The sequence below is a fragment of the Onychostruthus taczanowskii genome, unplaced genomic scaffold (assembly GCF_017590055.1).
Source record: "Onychostruthus taczanowskii isolate IOZ18803 unplaced genomic scaffold, ASM1759005v1 scaffold58, whole genome shotgun sequence".
In the NCBI taxonomy this organism is placed as follows: Eukaryota; Metazoa; Chordata; class Aves; order Passeriformes; family Passeridae; genus Onychostruthus; species Onychostruthus taczanowskii.
Genome location: NW_024503457.1, coordinates 3,300,469 through 3,318,339, shown reverse-complemented (window position 1 = coordinate 3,318,339; position 17,871 = coordinate 3,300,469). Strand labels below are relative to the sequence as shown.

General features: G+C 41.4%; 1 protein-coding gene across 5 annotated transcripts in view; it reads right to left on the bottom strand.

Annotated features, from left to right (window-relative positions):
• The window catches only part of ATP11A (ATPase phospholipid transporting 11A), a 119,809-nt gene extending 102,336 nt beyond the window's left edge, over positions 1–17,473 (bottom strand). For all 5 annotated transcript variants that reach the window (XR_005953653.1, XM_041418055.1, XM_041418056.1 and 2 more), the window contains exon 1: positions 17,136–17,473. Coding sequence is in view for 4 of the 5 variants with exons in the window: in XM_041418055.1 (XP_041273989.1) it covers positions 17,136–17,174 (39 nt within the window). In the remaining variant the exon portion in view is untranslated. The remainder of the gene's footprint in view (positions 1–17,135) is intronic.
• Positions 17,474–17,871: the final 398 nt, after the last annotated feature.

The following is a 17,871-nucleotide window of genomic DNA, read 5'->3' as shown; positions in this document are numbered from 1 at the left end:
TCTTAACTAAACCGAGACCTTTACTCCTGCGATCTACGTATAATAAAGCAAACAAACCATATCTCCTTATGTGCAGCATTTCATAAATAATTTAAAATGGCAATTGCACTTCCTTTAGATCAGAACTGAGCCTGCTGAGAACAAGAAATCTTTACTATTCTTATTAAATATTTACTATATGGCTGTTCTGGCATCCTCACAAAAACCACCGCATACAAATGTTCTGCATTAGAAAAAATACAAAGGCTACATTTAAAACATTTAAAAGATGCTGGCAAGTGCACAATAGCTGGGAAATGCAAACAAAGCTGACAGCCTAACTTTCACTGCTGATTCTTTCCAGGACAAAAAGCAGCCTCGTGAGACAGCTTAACCCTTTGCTTTAAGGTCAACAATGCATGTTTTCCACAAAGTGGTCATTTGTCACCATCTGAAAAAAAATTTAAGAAAACATTTCTAGCGAAGCAAGAAGACAGCCAATGCTTTGCCAAGCTTTCCACTGGTGTATGTTACAAACCTAGAAAGGTCAAAAGTGTTTACCAACTCCATGCATGCAATGAAAGTATTTATCCTCCTCTGCCAGCAACAGTTCTATCTTCAGAATAGCAAACCTAACAAACCAAACTAGGTGTGTTATATCTACAAAAAAAGTCATAAGATGAAGAATGCAGGAGCCTTAACATAACACACTTTCCTCAGAAGCCCATCCCCTGTCACCCAAGGAAACTTTCAGCTTACACTAGATCTGTTTTTTCACCAGGCTTTTTACACTGTTGTCTTGGTCATAAGTCATACAGCCATGTGTCAAGGCAGCAGACACACAGAAGAATAATCACTCAGCAATCCCACTGTGACTTCCAGATTTATTGCAATCAAAGAGATGCATCTTGTACTGCAGCAATAACCACAATTCCTGGGGTTTGGCAGGCCTCAGCACACATTGCAATGCAACCATTTTTCCCTGAGTCTCTAGTAAGAGGCCAAAGGAACATGCTTCCCTCAGGCTCTTGCTGTCTCTACAAAACTGCTACCAGACAGCTTTATGTATCACTGCTCCTGCAAACCATGTGCCTGTAAGAACAGGCTTCCAGATTTTATGTGAAGTGACCCAATAGCAACCAGTGCCCTCATTAAAGCTTCCCAGCCAAAGCATCAGATCATTATTTAGATAGCCCAAAATCTAAATCAGACCTGGACAGACTAAAATAGTGCTGACTGGGAATGTTTTCAGGTGGTTCTCCCAGCTACAGAACTTGCTTCACAGCTAGTAGGCCAATCCAAGTTCCAATGCCTCAAGACAGCAAAGCAACTATTTCAAAATATACCTTTATTTTCCAACTCCTTCTAGCAACAAGCAGCCAGGCTGCAACACTGACCATCCTGCAATCCATTTCTCTGAGGGCACAAGGTGAACACCCTACCATTTCCCCTTTGTAGAGAATGAAGTAGCCCTGAGCTACCATAAGCTAAAACCCTACTGTGCTCAGCAGCAGCTTTCAATCCTCTTTTGCTGCCAGGCTGAATTGCCACTTTCAAATGCATCAATCAGATACACACTAAATTAGGAACTGCACTTCTTCCTAGCACAGCCTGCCAAGACAGCTGCAGCACTGTTTTCTGTACTAATGACTTCGAAGGTACTAAAATAAAGTTCTGGCACTGATGTCCACTAAAATAAGGTACTCCTGTCATTACTGGAGATAGCTATCATTGTGTTTTTGGTTTTAGTGTAAGAGTATCATGCAAAAATATATTTAGTAACCTAGTGTGGCATAATCCTCTCAGTCATACACTTGAGCTCAGTTTGAGGGAGATAACAAAAGCAGGCTTTGTTGGCTCTAGTTTTCCAAACACCCAAAGCACTGGGATCTTCAAAGGAAGCAAGGGTCAATTTATCCTTCCTGTATAAGGCCCCATGGTGCAGCAGCTGATCTGGTCAGCTGGGGATCAGATGAGCCAGAGCAGACTGTGGGAAGGGGGAGCCCATGTTTCTGTTAGCCCGTGAGAACTCATTTGTGTTCCCTCCTGTAACTTCTCAACAGGGTTGCATACAAGGAGACAGATAAGGTGGGCAAAGAACTGCAGAGACCCCCCTGGCACAATCTGGGCTCAAGGAGGATAATAACTGTGGAACAATGAACCAGGAAATCTGAGCAGAAAAAGACCTTTAAGAAAGCCTTTACAGAAGAAACTGGAACCATAGTAAAATTAACTGAGGCATCACCAAAGGGAAGTTGAGGTACTGGACTAAGATGCATCTGGACAAAGATTAATTCATTATTCTGACACAGTCCATGGAGAAACCGAGCATCCTGAACCACTTGCAGAGACAGAAAGAGCTGGACAAACAGAGCTTTAGCGAGCCAAGTGAGGCTGTTAGATGCCTTCCAGAGCAAGGGCTGTGTACTTTCTGGGATCTATTCTGAGCTTAAGCTCAGAATTAACCCTTTTTAGGAATGCCTCCAGTATTTTAAAGGCTAATGCAAACATCCATGAACAGTGGAAAATAAGACCAGATGTTTTAACACATTTGCTAATATAAATAAACATTTTTAGCAAAAACAGTTTTATGTAAACGGATTGTAGTGGGGTCAGCCTTTACAGAGGAGTATCATTAATTCTTCAAAAGTCTACTCCAAAGAGAGGAAGAAAAATCTTCCTGGAATAGCCTACCAAAATTTCCAGATCCTCTTTTAGAGCATGCCTCTTAAGAGAGTGCATCCCAATTTAAAATACTTAGCAGGAGGAGGTAGATTCACTTTGCCTTTTTTTTTTTCAAAAGTAAACTCAAATCAGAAGCAGGAAAGCTGGCTTAATTTTCCAATTTAGTGGTCAAGTTCTAAATAAAAGATCAAGCTTCAACTGACCACATAAGTGGAGAACAGAGAAGTATTTATAGCCTGCTCTCCGTCAGCCACCAGCTCAGAAACCACAGAAGGACACATTACAACACGTGACTTCAAGCACATGACATCAAGTCAGGATGCTCAAGTTTCTCTTTCAGTCAAGGACTCCCACTCTTCTATGGAATATTCTTTTACCATTCTTCTCTCTTTAATATTTTAAAACAGGCATAAAAACCCATTGCAATAACCCAAATTATTTTAAGAGCATATGTCAACTGCACTGAGATCAAGGAGCTTTTACTTTCTTATTTTCCTTCCTAACAGTCAAATACTCTTCAGCACCTTTTCCTCAATTTAAGGCCCAAGATTCTTTCCAAAACTTGTCATCTCTTAACCCAGTAAGAAGTCTTTCAAGAACAGCTTACTGCTACATGACCATTACCATGATCCAGTATTTTTTCTATATTAATGGCATTGCACAAGTAACTCTATAACAAGGTCTAGAACTGATGCTATTTTCTATTCTTTTTTTACCATTCCCACACTCCCAAAACCAAACACATGTAGTTTCATCACCTAAATGGAGCTCCAGAGTAACTCCTGAGAGCACATGCACCCATCAGTGCTCCATGGTGACAACGATCTTGTCATGAAAGCTGAGACAGGCCAGCTTAAGTCTCAAGGGCACAAGCATTTTCACACTATTTGTTACTAATTAAAGTCTAGTAGCTTTTCTTTTCCAGCCTCTCGGGTCACACACAACAGGAGCTTCCAATTTAAGTTATAGGCATGTAGCTCTCAAAGAGTTCCCATCCACAGCTCCCTTTCCACCTAGCCACTCACCACCATCCTTTTTCAGGCTAGGACTTCCTAGCCTGATATGAACATCTGAACTAAGGTACATGAATCAGACAGCTTAACAGTTACTCACTACTTCGAGAAAAATCCATTTTTGAAGGAAAAAGCTTTTGTAATAGGCACATGAGTTAAAGAGAATAGGGAAGGATGAGGAAAAACCATCTATAGGCTGACTGCAATAATTTTTCTTTAACTAGAAGAATAGGAACCAGGAGAAATACTTTAGCCTGGCCAGGTGCACAGCTATAAAAGCCTCAGTGCCACCTACAGTAGTTTTCACTGAGCAGATAGACACAGGGAAGCTGTTGTGAACCTCTGTTGTAGTGATCTTGAAGCACAAATAAACAAATGCACCACACAGTCTAATTAATTGCTGCTGTGGAGTCTCTGGGTTATCACTTAAGGGTGTTATGCAGCTTTATCCACAAAGCCTATTTTAAACTTTAGGGTGTCTTACTCCTACCATAGGCTCAGAGATTAAAACCAAGATGGCTGCAAAAGAGGCAAGAATATTTTTAATTTAAATTAAGCAGAAGTCACTAGTTTTTATTTTAGGATTAGAGCAATGCAGATTAGAAGGGAACTCTCCAGATCATCTTGTCACTTTTTATTGACAGAGAATTAAAAAGCACGAAGCCTTTTCAGACTAGCCTGATATTAACAAATTTTTTGTTGTTGCTTGTTTTAGCAATGCTGAGTTTCAGTAATTATTTACAGAATTAATTCATTCCAAATATCATTAGTGATATAGATTGTGTACACCTTGTCATTATGCAAAGAAAACCTTGATTCTTAAGCATCTGACACTGGTCTTCACATTAAAACAAAGATACCAGTCTCCCACATCTGCCTGTGCTATAAACTTTCATAATCTTGAAGTACTCCTGCACTGGCATCCTTATTTCTGTAGAACATGTCCTCATAAACACAGGAGGAAATATTAGGCATTTAAGGGCTGTTCCATTTCCCCTACACATCATTATGTTTTGACTGCACTTACAACTTAAGGAAGGTCAAGCCACATGACACAAGTGCTGCAAGAGCGTGCACATCAGGGAGTTAGTCTGGGGAGAAAAAGGTGGAGTTATTTCCCACTTGGTTTAATTTTAAGTAGCATTCCCTCCAGTATGTAGTCCCCCACGTACTTCTCCTCATTCTATAAGTCCTCAAGCTTCCTGACATTTACACAAATTGTTAACTCCCACCCCTCTCCCAATTACTTCTTTTCTGATGCCAGCTGCTACTCACAAAACAGGGCAGTGTTCCATGGATGTCAGCATCTTGCCAAATCAGCCCCTGACTCATCAGTCAGCACTCAGGGATGTCACCCAGGCAGAAGCACTACTGGAACTCTGGCACTTGGCAGCACTCCTTCCCTCCCAGCCAAACTTGCTACTGCTTCACCCATTTCAGCTTCAAACCCAGAGGAACAGAGCTGCCTCTCCAGGAATGCACCGACACACAGTCACTGCCCAGTGGTCTGTCACTCAGCAAAGTGAAACAGATGTCTCTATGAACGAGCCAACAGCACATCCCAAGAGGAAAAAAAAAAAAAAATCACAGACCTGTCTGTGCAGCCAGAATCCCTTCTGTCAGCTCTTGCAAGGCTCCAGGAGCTATACGCCACTGCCTCAGCTTGCTTAACGCTTCTGCTTTGGTCTTTCCCACGTATTGCAGGAAACTGAAGGGAAGTCCACATCACACCTTTAATCAGTTTAAGGAAGAAGTGACAAGATGCAGCTGCCTGCAGCCAGCAGCCCACAAACATGCTTTTTCACTCCTGTGCTGACCTAAGTGCCCAGTGCCAGGTGGAAAGCTCCCTGTGCTCCAGTCCACAGGGCTGGAAAGACCACATTCCTCCTCTTCCACTTCACACCTCCAAAACACAACTATGAATTTGACAGTGCAGTAGCACTTTTTCCCTTTATCACATGCTGTCAAACAACAGCTACAAGCCACATAACCAAGCAGCTGCTATTCTGCAGCAAGAAATAGTCATTATAAGCAGAATTAAGTGGTCTGACTGCGGGCAGAGGGAGGAAAGCAAGAAAAGCCAACGCCACTGTAGCCACAGCTCTCTCCACAGAGAGCAGGCAGGCACAACTTCCCAAGGATTTCCTGGGAATCGCAGAGAGGAACCTCAGAGAAGTAGAAAACAATTCTTATCTCTATTCTCTGCTCCTGTTGTTTTTGCACATGTGGAATGTGTTAGGAAGATTGTTTACCTGAAGTGATTTGTCAATTGGATTCTGCTGAGGATTGTTTTGTTTCCTTGGCCACTCACTCAAAGCTGTGTCCTGGCTGTCTCGAGACAGTCACGAGTTTTCTTTAGTATGTAATTTAGGATAGTATAGTACCTCTTTAACATAGTATAGTATAATGTAATATAATATAGTTTAATAAAGCAATTGTTCAGCATTCTGAATCAACGAGTCAGATGCCAATCATTCCCTACATCGGGGGCATCCTGTTTTTACTATATGCCACTGCCTTACTAGCCTTAAAGGTCTGCAAGTATTTACAGTTCTCTCAATGAATCAACCATTACCACAACTCAAGCAAACTGTGTTTGGTTTTTGTCACCATTTTTAACACTTAAGAAAGCAAATGCCTGTGTAAAAACATTATTATTTTCATCTTAAAATACTTAGAGTTTGCAAGAAAATAGCAAAGGAATACTGATATTTTAATTCCACATGCCCTGCAGAAATCTAGGCTCAAGTCACTTTTTTTAAAAACCTCTTTTATATATATATATATGCTGCCATAAAAAGTCTTTAAATAACTAACAGCAAATATCTCTAACAGAGTGAAAACACTTAAGGTAACCTCTTCACTTCTTAGGAAGTTAAGTCAGAGACTTAAGAACCTTCCTTTAAGACAAAAATATAAGCCTTTTAAATTTGAGACCTCCTGGGCTCAAAGAGGCAGGAGATGCAAAACCACAGTCCAGACTGCCGTTTATTAATGTGTCTTTGTACCTGCCCGTGTTCACTGTGCACTGCTGCACAAAAGCATGTGAAGCTTCCATTGCTTCTGTGTCATTACAGCCCGCGAGTATGGAAACATAACCTCCTTATGTCACAGAAAAGCTTACAGCATCAAGAAGTCAACATATTCATATTCATGAATCAGCTTAAAGCAATCATGCCATTCTGGGCTAAGCAGAGAGCTTTTTCCCATTTTTCTCTTCATTTCTTCCCTGTTAATGCCAAAACACAGGCACCTCCCACCAAATTAGGCCATCTGGTCCCTTGACAGCTGTAAATAGCAAGGAGCCAGCTAACATTGGTCAGGAGATTAACAACACCACAGCATTTACAGGTGAAGTTACAATAACCCTGAGGGTTACTTTTGTGCTGTCTTTTTGGATTTTTTTAATCTTAGAAGGTGAAAGAGTTGTGTAGCTGGGCTCAAAAATTGTCATTAAACAAATTTCTTAGCCTTGCTTTAGCCCACCTGCCCCCATCCTCCCCTCTATGATATTAACCAACCAACCATATATTCAACTAGATATGTATCTGTCGTACCAGCAACATAGAAAGAGAATAAAGTCAAAAATAAAGGGGATTTGTTTAGAATTATGAAAATTGCTTGTTTAAGGTAGTCAGGAATTGAAAATCTGACAAAATTTCTAGTTAAAAAGGATAAAAAAACTGAATATCCTTTAAAAAGAAACAGTATAAGACTTTAATATGGCTACATAATGGATTTTAAACATTAACTTGATAAGGTTTTCATACTTAAGATTACTTTTTTTTTTCTTGGCCTAGATGAGCAAAAAGTTTGATTTATCAGACTTAAACTTTCCAAAGTTCATACTGATGGTGAGGACACTAGAATACAAAGATTAAGGTAACTCTAAACACCGTGATTACTGTTAGTGTAATTCCACAGGAAAAAAAAAATAAAAAGGAACTACACCATTCAATAGAAAGAAGTTTACAGCTGTTCTGTAACACACACAACACACCAATAAATAACAAGAGCATGTCAATGTATTCTATGTTTACAGAAAAAAGTATTGAGTATTAAATTAAAGGACTAACATTAATCTATCAAAATCTGCTTAGCATGTAAGGAGTCTTTTCAACCAAAACAAAACATCTAGATTGAACTTAAGTTACACTTCTGCAAACATCAGCATAAAAGTTTACTTTTTTAGCCATGACTCAGTCAATAAACTGTTTTAAGCCTACATGTACAGTAACCTCTTTCATACACATTGTATTTGACATAAGAGTGTATATCTACACAGGCACATTTTATAGTAGGATTAAATGGAAGCCCAGTTTTTAAGAACTTTCATGCAGTTAAATTTTAAATAATGTGTTCCCCCTCTGACAAAGTATTCACTGAATAAGCAGATGTCAAATTCTCCAACAGTGTTTCTTCCACAGTCCCAAAAGTCATCCAGCAACTGGCGTGCCCTCTATTCCTATAGCCTCAAGACCAAGATAGGCAAAGTCACCAGATACATTTCAACAGAACCCAATTCTCCTTGAAGTGAGCTTTGGGATCCCAGAGCCAAACACTCCTCTCATTCCTGAACCGTGGATAATGCCAGCCTGGGAAATTACAGTTTATTCCACTCACAGTCACCTCGAGAATAAGACCAAGTAAATAGACTTCAGTTCTTCCTTGACAACCCTTCTTCAGATATTTTACATCCCAAAAATAGGATTAGATTTGACTCGCTAGTGTTCTGCAGGAAATAAGCCCAAGGAAACTGTGAGTTCCAATAACTTACCTACAACTACTATTAAAGAAATTAAGACTGCAAGTGCCATTCCTCAGAGGCAAGTGTCACTGAACTACCTTCTTTGTAGCTTCACAGGATACTATCCATGCTTCATGGAAGGCAACCAGCTCCATCATTTACAGTACGAAATTGCAAGCCAAACTTCTCAAAAACACACACAGCCATTTCTCCTTCACATTAATCCTTATACTGTCTTAAGCACATCATATATGTTCCAGTAACAGTAGCATTTTTCAGTTTTATTTCCTAATGACCTATTGACAAACATAGAAGTTTCATGTTATCCATTAAATGCCACTGCTCATTCAGATTCATCTCAAGAGATGCTACTTACAATGCATATAACCAGCATAAATAATTTGTGGGAACAGCTCATTAATAGGACTTTGAAAAGAAGTGGAAAAACTATGTAAAATGCTAAGCATGAACTGCAAGTTACTAATGCAATTCAGATAACAAAAAAAATCCATTTTGGTTCATCTGCATGTCTACTCCACAGTGTAAATTCAAAGCACTAGAGACAAAAAAACTACAGGGCAAACAGCTCAGTATTCCCTCCCTCTCCCCATTCCAGCCATACAATTATCTCCAGACAAGTACTTCATACACAAGGTTTGTTTTCTGCATACAACTGTTTTGATTATTAACATTAATTTTGCAAAACTTTAATGGCACATCAGCAGATGTTCTTTTCAGAGGATTTCACAACATCCCATCTTAGTGGTGAAGCAGAGGAAGAGTCTAATTGTCCTTAATCCTCTATTCAAAATAGGTTAGATGAAATCCTCTTTGGACTGAAGCAAAGAGATTACGGAGTGTCACCAGGAAAAAGAAACACTATTCCCCCCTCACCGTGGCCCGTATCTAGATGAGCTTAATGATTAATGAAGGAAACAGATTCTCCTATTTCAAAAAGGGAAATTAGTCTACAGGGAAGAGAAAAAAAAAAAACAAAAACAAGGAAAAATGTTTCTATGAAATCTCCAAATTTTTAAGTTTCCATGCTAGTAGTAACAACAAGGATGATGTAAATAAGAAGTACACCAAAACACACTTTCCCAGTATGCCTCAGTAATCAGAAAAGAGCTCATATGAAGACCCTTTTTTTTAAAAAAACAGTATACATCTGTATCCCTGGTAAATCTTGGCATAATTTTTGCCATTGCTAAATGACTAGCACACGATTTAAGGAAGCACATGTACGCCCATCTGCACATGAATGCATATAAATGCAGATGGAGACATAAAGAGGGAAATAGGTGGTATAGGGAGAAGCAATGCAGAACACTTAGGTAACAGCAAAAAAACAACCCCAAACGCAGTCATTATAAGCTTGTGTTCACACCCAGTTTTCTTCCTGTGACACAGTAATTTTGTTACCTGGAACCATTAAGTACCCTTACAACTTCTTGCTATGGGAAACATAGACAATACTCTCATCCCTGTCCCAAGAAAAGATGAATACACATAGAAATTAACATCCAGAAGCAGAAACATATCTAGGTGATACATCATTTATCTTCTGTGATCTTCCAAACAAAAAATTATTGGGCCACTGGCCCATCTCCTCAGTCTCCTAGAACAATCCAAGATAGACTGCCAGTTTCTTCCTAAAAAGAGTGCATTTTTTAATATAGTATCGCAAACACTCAATACTTTCAAAATTAAAATTAAAGTTAAATTTAGGGAAAAAACCCACCCAAATAAAACACTTTCAATAACGACTTGAGAGTCTAGGCCACAGGCTTTTCACAGTCACTACTGAGAGGGAAGAAAAACAGCTTGTGTACATGATATAGAATAAGAATCCCTGGTTTGCCTTGTCTACCTGCAGCTGTTGCCATGGTAATTATAGCAGAGAAGATAATAGCATTCCAGTGTCATTTTACTTCACAGCTCAGGATGAACTTCTGCTGAAATGTCCCTCAACAATTATAAAAATAATACATTACCCTGTGTAATGGTAAGCCACTAGAATAAGCAGAATTATTCTGGAAAAAAATATCATCTGCCCAAAAGACTTCTAGGAGCAGAGGTGTGCTATTTTGCTCAAACAACAACAACAACCAAAAAAGCCCAACAAAAAACCAAAGAAAAAACCAGTAAAGTTGAATCCAGCTGCATAACAGGTTCTGAAACATCTGCTCAGTCTTCTCTGCGACACAGTTTTCTCTTGTTTCTGCTCCCTGACACACCTGCACATGCAGCAGGCATCCTGCAGTAAATCCTGCTGGAGCACCTCAGAAAATGGGTTTCTAGTCACACTTAAACCTAGTTAGCGAACTGAGTTTTATTATGCCCATCTCAACACCACAAACAGTAGCCAGCCATGGTGTTTGTGGAATACTTTACTTGTCAGCCCAGTCACCATTTTCTGGGTGCTGCATGACCACTACCTAGACAATAGAAGAAAAAGAATCAATGAGAAATGGTGATCAGAGATGTTAAGCTATAAACATGCTATGTGGTACTTTTTCCTCTTCCGTTCCCAAAAATAATTTTCAAAAGGATTCCTGCTTGCAGAACTGATACTCAGTGGTGCTTGAGAAAACACATAAAAGCTGAACAATATTCAACTTTTTTTAAGCCAAACAACATGCTATCAAGAGACAAAAGCAACTATACAGTTCTCATCTCAGGATTTTTGATGCTAAAAAAAGACCAAAACTTCTTGATCTATTTTAAGTCATTGAAACAGTTCTACAATTCAGATGCTCCAAAAGCAATGTTTTTTACTATCATAGAACATCCGATGAGTGCAGATGAGTAATATTTTGTAGTCAATAGCAACCAGCATGTAATATGTACACTGACTTCCTGTAAGTTAACTGCTTTACATACGCAATGTCCTATTTTCATTTGTTTATTCTCAAAAGAAAAAGGAAATTATGTTTTTCTTGTGTAAATTAGTTAATTGATGGAGTGGGGGGGAGGGGAAAAAACAAAGCTCATGCAATTCTCCATGTTTATTACCCTTCAGCAATAAATAACTGATGGGGGAAGGAAGGGAAGGGAGAATATCTGGGCACTTTTTGAGCATCAGATAATACTGAAATATCTTCAGAGTACATTACAAGCCAGAATGAACACAAGACTCACTACCAGTATGAAGAGCAAAATTTGCAGGAGTGCTAAAATTCTGTCAGCCACATTCAACAGAATTAACTTAAGTAAAGCTTTGAAAACTTTGCCCTTTTTAAATAAATTGCTGAAAAGTCAGCAGGAAGCACTCCATACAGATAACCACCCCCCAAAAAATAAGAGAAAAAGGTAATTAGGCAAATAAAGCAATGGTGCTTAGGGAAACAGGAATTCAAAAGCTACTCGAGCTGTTTGATGCCCTCTGTTGAACCTTCCACAGCAGGAAGAACTGGTACCTGCAGTGAAGCAGAGCTGAGAGATGGGAAGCATCTCAAGTTTCAAAAACACATAGTGACACACAGACTTGCACAAGAGATAACAAAAATAGATTACATACTAGGAATTGACATAAACCCTTAAGAGCTGCAAGTTACTAATTGCTGACCCATAAATACATAGAGAGATCCTACAGAGAGCATCTTTTGTACACTCAACACAGCCAGCAGACAAAGTCTGTCATATAAATGTGTTCATATACAGCTTAAAACAGCTTCAGATTTTGTCAAATTGTATCTCTGAACTTAGAAACAAAACATAACAGTGCTTTTGACTTACTTGCCTAGGAAGAAAACTGTTGAACAGGAACATTTACTAAGAAACAGACAGCACCAGTTTAATACTCATCTGCAAGACTGCAAAGGAAGCTGAATAAATTTAGAAGCAAAAGCAAGAACCAAACACCCTCAACTGAATTAAATAAATCTAGATTTAAAAAATAGGTGATCTGAAACACCTGACAAATGGATTGTCCTTTAAGACACAAATGACTATAAAGCACCAAAGCTTACAATTTCACCAACTTTCAGGTCAAAGCAGTTATCAACCTCTACTGCAAAGTTAGATAAATAAATAGATAAAGTCAAGTTCAACATTAATTTATATCTATTAAGACTACTTACACAAATAAAATACTTAGGAAATCTAATAAGAAAACCATTTCAGAATTATAATGCAAATCAAAAGCAACAAAATCATCTAAGCCAGCAACAGAAAGTCACAGGCTGTCATGAAACTTAGTCAAGAACTTGCTAAAAATCCCTACCCTCACTTCCTGGTTAGGCTAGTCAAATGTCTTTTCAAAGTACGATTAAAGTTGACCCACTTCTACAAAAGCAAAAAATAGAGCATCCATTTGTAAGCTCAATTTATTCCAGCCTCCCAAAAAAAGAGATTTTTCAGAAATACCTGTACAACTAATAGGCCAGCAGCTCCCCAGACACCAAAGCTGTAGTAAATCACTGCTCCTTCTGGAAACCCGTCTTGCCTGCTACTACCTTCATTTAGAGATACTTACACAGGTAATAAATACTTAAGATCCAGATTTGTAATCCTAAAGTAACAGGAGATGGTGAAAGAGGAGAAGCAGCAGCAAGATCTCTAAATATACTACGTAACACAGGCAAAACTCGTCAGTAATACAGACCTCTGACCCAGTAGCATTTACTGTACAACCTAAAGCCATCAACCTGGGCAGGAGCTTTTAGTGACCTGGGCCAGCTGTCTTACAAACACAGAACAGACTGTCACCATAGGCAGCAAGATGTTCAGCAACCATTCAGTGTCCAAACAGGCACATGTTGAAGAGCAACATCCTCCCAGATTGCCCAGATATAGTCAAACAATATCAGGAATATCCAAATCCACGTTCAGCCATGAACAGCTACAAAAGACATATGCCCGTGTTTCATTAAGGAAAGTGTTCATTTGGTCAAAGATACCACCAAAACCTGTTTAAGTATTATTAACCAACTTCTGACTGTGATGAGGACAGACTTCAGAAGTCATACCACCAGCAAAAAGTAAGTGATCAGAGAAAACTAAAGCAGCAGCAGCATTAACACAGGCAGAACAGATCACCTAATCATATCCACAGTGTCCCAAATAATTTAACTACAAAACAGAAGCTAATCTTGTATGGAAGCAGCTTTAATTGCCGTCGTATGCTTGTTTTTTCCCCTAAATAGTGTACTGCTTAATATTAAGCTAACAAGTTTATCTTGTTACTAAGCAGGTTCTGCATGACACTTACAGGATACCCCATGTTAATTCTGTATTCTCTGGCTGTGCAGCTGCCCTCCCTGGGGTAGGGCATATCCTCTGGGGAATCCAAGGAGAAGACAGCGAAGCATTTTGTCTGATGCAAAAGCAACTTCTATAAAAAAGGTTCTATTTTTATAGAGTATGTGACAAACAGTATAGTTCCACCTTGTAATGTTTATACTACCCACACACAGCCATTATTTCCATTATTTGGGAAATAATATTTTTGTGTCAAAATTTAGCTTATTTATCTTAATATAGACTTATTCAGTTCCTATGATTCTGTGTAGAAGCAAAGCTATATATCAGGATGTTTCTATTTTGTTACTTAAAGATGCCTCTAATATAGATCATACACATGCTAAAGCAGTAAAATATACAGATTAACCTCAATATACACAAATAAGAAAATTACAATGCTGCTCATCAGCTTCCAAAGGATTTGGAAAACTCAACTTCATGTCAGCTGTACTGCAGTAAAACAAACACTTTTTCCATAACAAAGTTATTTTTCTCCATCAGTCCTGTAAATTGAGTATGGCTGCAATCATAGTTACAGGAAGCAAGAGGTGAAGTGAAAAGAAACCAAAATTTGCAGAATGATCTTAAGAGCAAAACAAAAGAATGTCAATTTAAAAATTTAGTAAGATAAATACAATTCCCTCTGTCCTTGTAAGAGACTAGAACATCCCCTGGCAAAGAGATATGAAGTACAGTATGACTAGGATGCTGAACATGTATTTTATTCAGCCCACATCACTAAACTCTTCAATGCCTTGAAAATATAAAAAAGACACTCAATGCAGGTAAAACAGCAAATATTTGAAAATGCTAACCAGAAAGCTGACAGCACCCAGTCATGGCTATTCTTTCACAGGGCCACGGCAATATGTGCACTGCTTGTGCTCTGCTTCAGGACAGAAACTGTCCAGTAAGGGAAAGAGAAATGGCAGGGAACTTCCCAATCAAAACAAGCCCTCTAGTATTTAGCTTATACCTTTATGTCCTACAACAAACAGGACCGAGGAAGAAAAGTAATGACACAGAACTGTTAGAAACCATCCTATTAGCACCCTCACTGTTTGTTTTCTCGAGCTCATACCGTACGAGCTCCCAGCTAACCCAGGATCTCCAGATGCAGCAACCAATGTTTTCAGCATAATCCAGAGACCAGTCTTTCTCTAGGCAGGACCTGCAGCTGAACAAGTCCAGGAGACTTGCAGAACAAAAATTCATAGTTCTAAGACCCTGATCATGAAACAGTTTTTGTACTGACTTCAACTAAACCCAAGCTTGAGTTACTTTGGAATAAACACAAGCTGTAACTATCCACTCCAGCTCCCCCACAGAAGAGTTGCTGCCTTGTCTCCCTTATTGAAAGCAGTTTGGAAAGTGGCAAGCACATGTACATCTGTGTGCCTGGCTGGTGCACACAGAGCTTTGGTGAACCACTCTGGAGTGAAGCACCTGACATGTACATCTGCTACTCATACAGAGCAGTCAGTTTCAGGCCCAGCAGTCAAACCAGTACTTTTCATTTTCACTGCTGTAGATGTACAAAAGTACTTGAACCATGGAGACACAAAAGAGAAACAGACGAGAAAAACCACGCAACACAAACATAAGGTTGCCAGACCTCAACGGTCTTACTGAAATGAACACAAATTTACTTACAGCACCTTTCCTTAAAATTACCTTCCCATAGAAGAAAGGTTTCAAAGTTGAGAAACTGAGCAAAAGCAAAATAACAAGAAGCAACAGGTGAAAAATATACAAGGTACCATGGACCATCCTTGGCAATTACCTAGGCATAGCCTGTCAGCATACACACAGTACAGAAGCTAGCGTGACCTAGGCAATAGGAAGCTTTCTTCACATGAGATATAATAATGTTTCATTTCTCTTTTAGACTGCTGCCTTATTCTCATCAGCAGTGCAGGAGGGTGGTGACAGTCCACAACTCAAGAGCTCAAGCCCCTTACTTTCAACATACTGTCTTCTCATCTCTCTTTACTGCAGCTGCTCTCAAACCCACCTCCTTCATATTTGATGCTTAAGCCTACCTTGGAAGAGGCCAGCAACAACGTTATACACAAGAGATTTAACAGTGTGCTTACTCTGTGCAAAATAAACATGCCATTCGTACAGGCTCCAGATGTGAGCAAACACAAAGAAATCTTAAACTAAATCCAACAGCTAGATCAGCACTGACAGATCTCCACACCCAAAGTGATCCTACCTCTCTTCAAAGAGACCTCAGCACAACACACCTCATCTTTACATCCATAGAGACCATTGCTTCTCTTATACCTCATTATTATTGCTGCTACACATTATTTGGAGTATTCTCTTCCTTTTCTTAGGACCACTTTCTAAAGATCCATACACACAGAGCTGCTTTTAATACTCACCTCTCTACTCTCCCCTCATCCCACATACATCCAATTGTAAACTGGAAGAAGAAAAGTAATAATTTTCATCTCTGCTACTTTTCTTCATTTATACTTGAAAAAGAGACTCCAGCCTGTATTAGGCAGACACAGCTCTTGGCACACAGAAAAGTAAGTGTATTTACTGTAAGTGAGAAAACTTGAGTGCTTTGACCAAGGCACTTCCAGCATAGGAAGAAAAGTTATTTGTATTTGAAAACTCCTATTATCTCTCCCTATCTTTTAAAAATTACTTCTATGGCCAAAAGCAGAAATTTGCCACTGGTGGTCCCCATGCCTTGCACTGAACAACCTCACACTTATGGGCATCTTGCTAATCTACTTAAACCATTATCTATCCTGGGCATTTATGAGGGGTTCCATGGAGCTGCAGCTGCACTCACCGACGCACCTCAGCCTACACTTGGACCCCACTGTAGTGCGCTGCCCAGTTGCTCTCTCGGGAGAAGGGATGGGTTTTCCCACGCTGACCAACACGCCACACCTGCCCTCTTACCTCGGAACACTCTCAAGTCGGGCGTGTTTCAATCTTACTACGCACACCTACAAAAACTTGGGACCGTTCCGACCATTCGTCAGCATACTTAAATTGGACAATTCCACCAAAAAAAAAAATTAAAAAGCGCTTGACTGAAACAAATATAGGGAAGAGAAAGGGAATAAACAAATCAAAAGCAGACATATAAAAAAAAAAAAAAAAAAAAAAAAAAAAGCTGGAGAGCTGGAGATTTTATCTGCCCTGCTAACTACGTACGGCAGTACACCGAATTACAGCGCTCTGAACTCAGGTCAAGGCGCTGAGGCTCAGCGAAGGACAGTCCCGTGGGGCGGGCGCGCTGCGGGGAGCGCACGGCACCCGGTGCCGCCGCAGCTGCATCCCCGCTTGCACCGGGCATCACGTGCGGCGGCCCCGAGGCTCCCCGGCCGCCGAGCCGGTCACGGGACCGCCCAACTCCTGGCCGAGCCCTTCCTGCGAGCCCGGGGCCACGGCGGGGCTGCCCCCCGCGCCCGGGGTGGAGCGGCACCGGCGGTACTCACGTATCGGCTCACGAGTGTCCGCAGGAGGCTGCAATCCATGGCGGGCGGGCGGCTCAGGACCGCGCCGCCGGGTGCTCGCCGGTGCCGCCGGGCTCCCTGGCTCGCCTCCTCACTCGCCACATGCAGAGAGCCGCGCTCGCCCCGCCGGACCCGCTGTGACGCCGGCCCGGCGCTCGCCGCCGTCCCCCGGCTATGCCATGTGCTCGCCGCCGCCGCTGCGGCGCGTCGCCCCGCGGCCCCGCATGCCCCCCGTCGCTGCCGCTGCCAGTACGGTCCCGCCGAGGGCAGGCGGAGGGAACTGCGCTGCCGGGAAAGCGCTCCCGCCCGCCGCGCTCTGCCCGCCGCGCGCGCCGCCCAGGGCTTTATCCGGCGGGCGGGGCCGGGGCCGCCCCCGCGCCGCCGCCCGGCGCGCGCCCCTCTGATCTCGCCGGGCGGCCCCGGCGGCGCGCACGTCACGCGCGGCGGGCACGCGCGCGCCGGTGGCCGTGCCCGATCCCGTTCCCGATCCCGTTCCCCGTCCCGTCCCGTCCCACGCGCGGCTCCCGGAGCTGCCGGTACCGGCTCCCGGCAAGGGGAGGCGGGAAACCTGCCCGTGCCTGGGAATGGGCTGGGAACACTGGGGTGAGCCAGTGCATTATGCTGGGAGCGCTGGAGAGAGTGAAACGGGGAGGAAAGAGAAATCACAGGGAGCAGCCAGAGAGTAGTATTGGGTGCGTTGGGAGAGAACTGGGAGCAC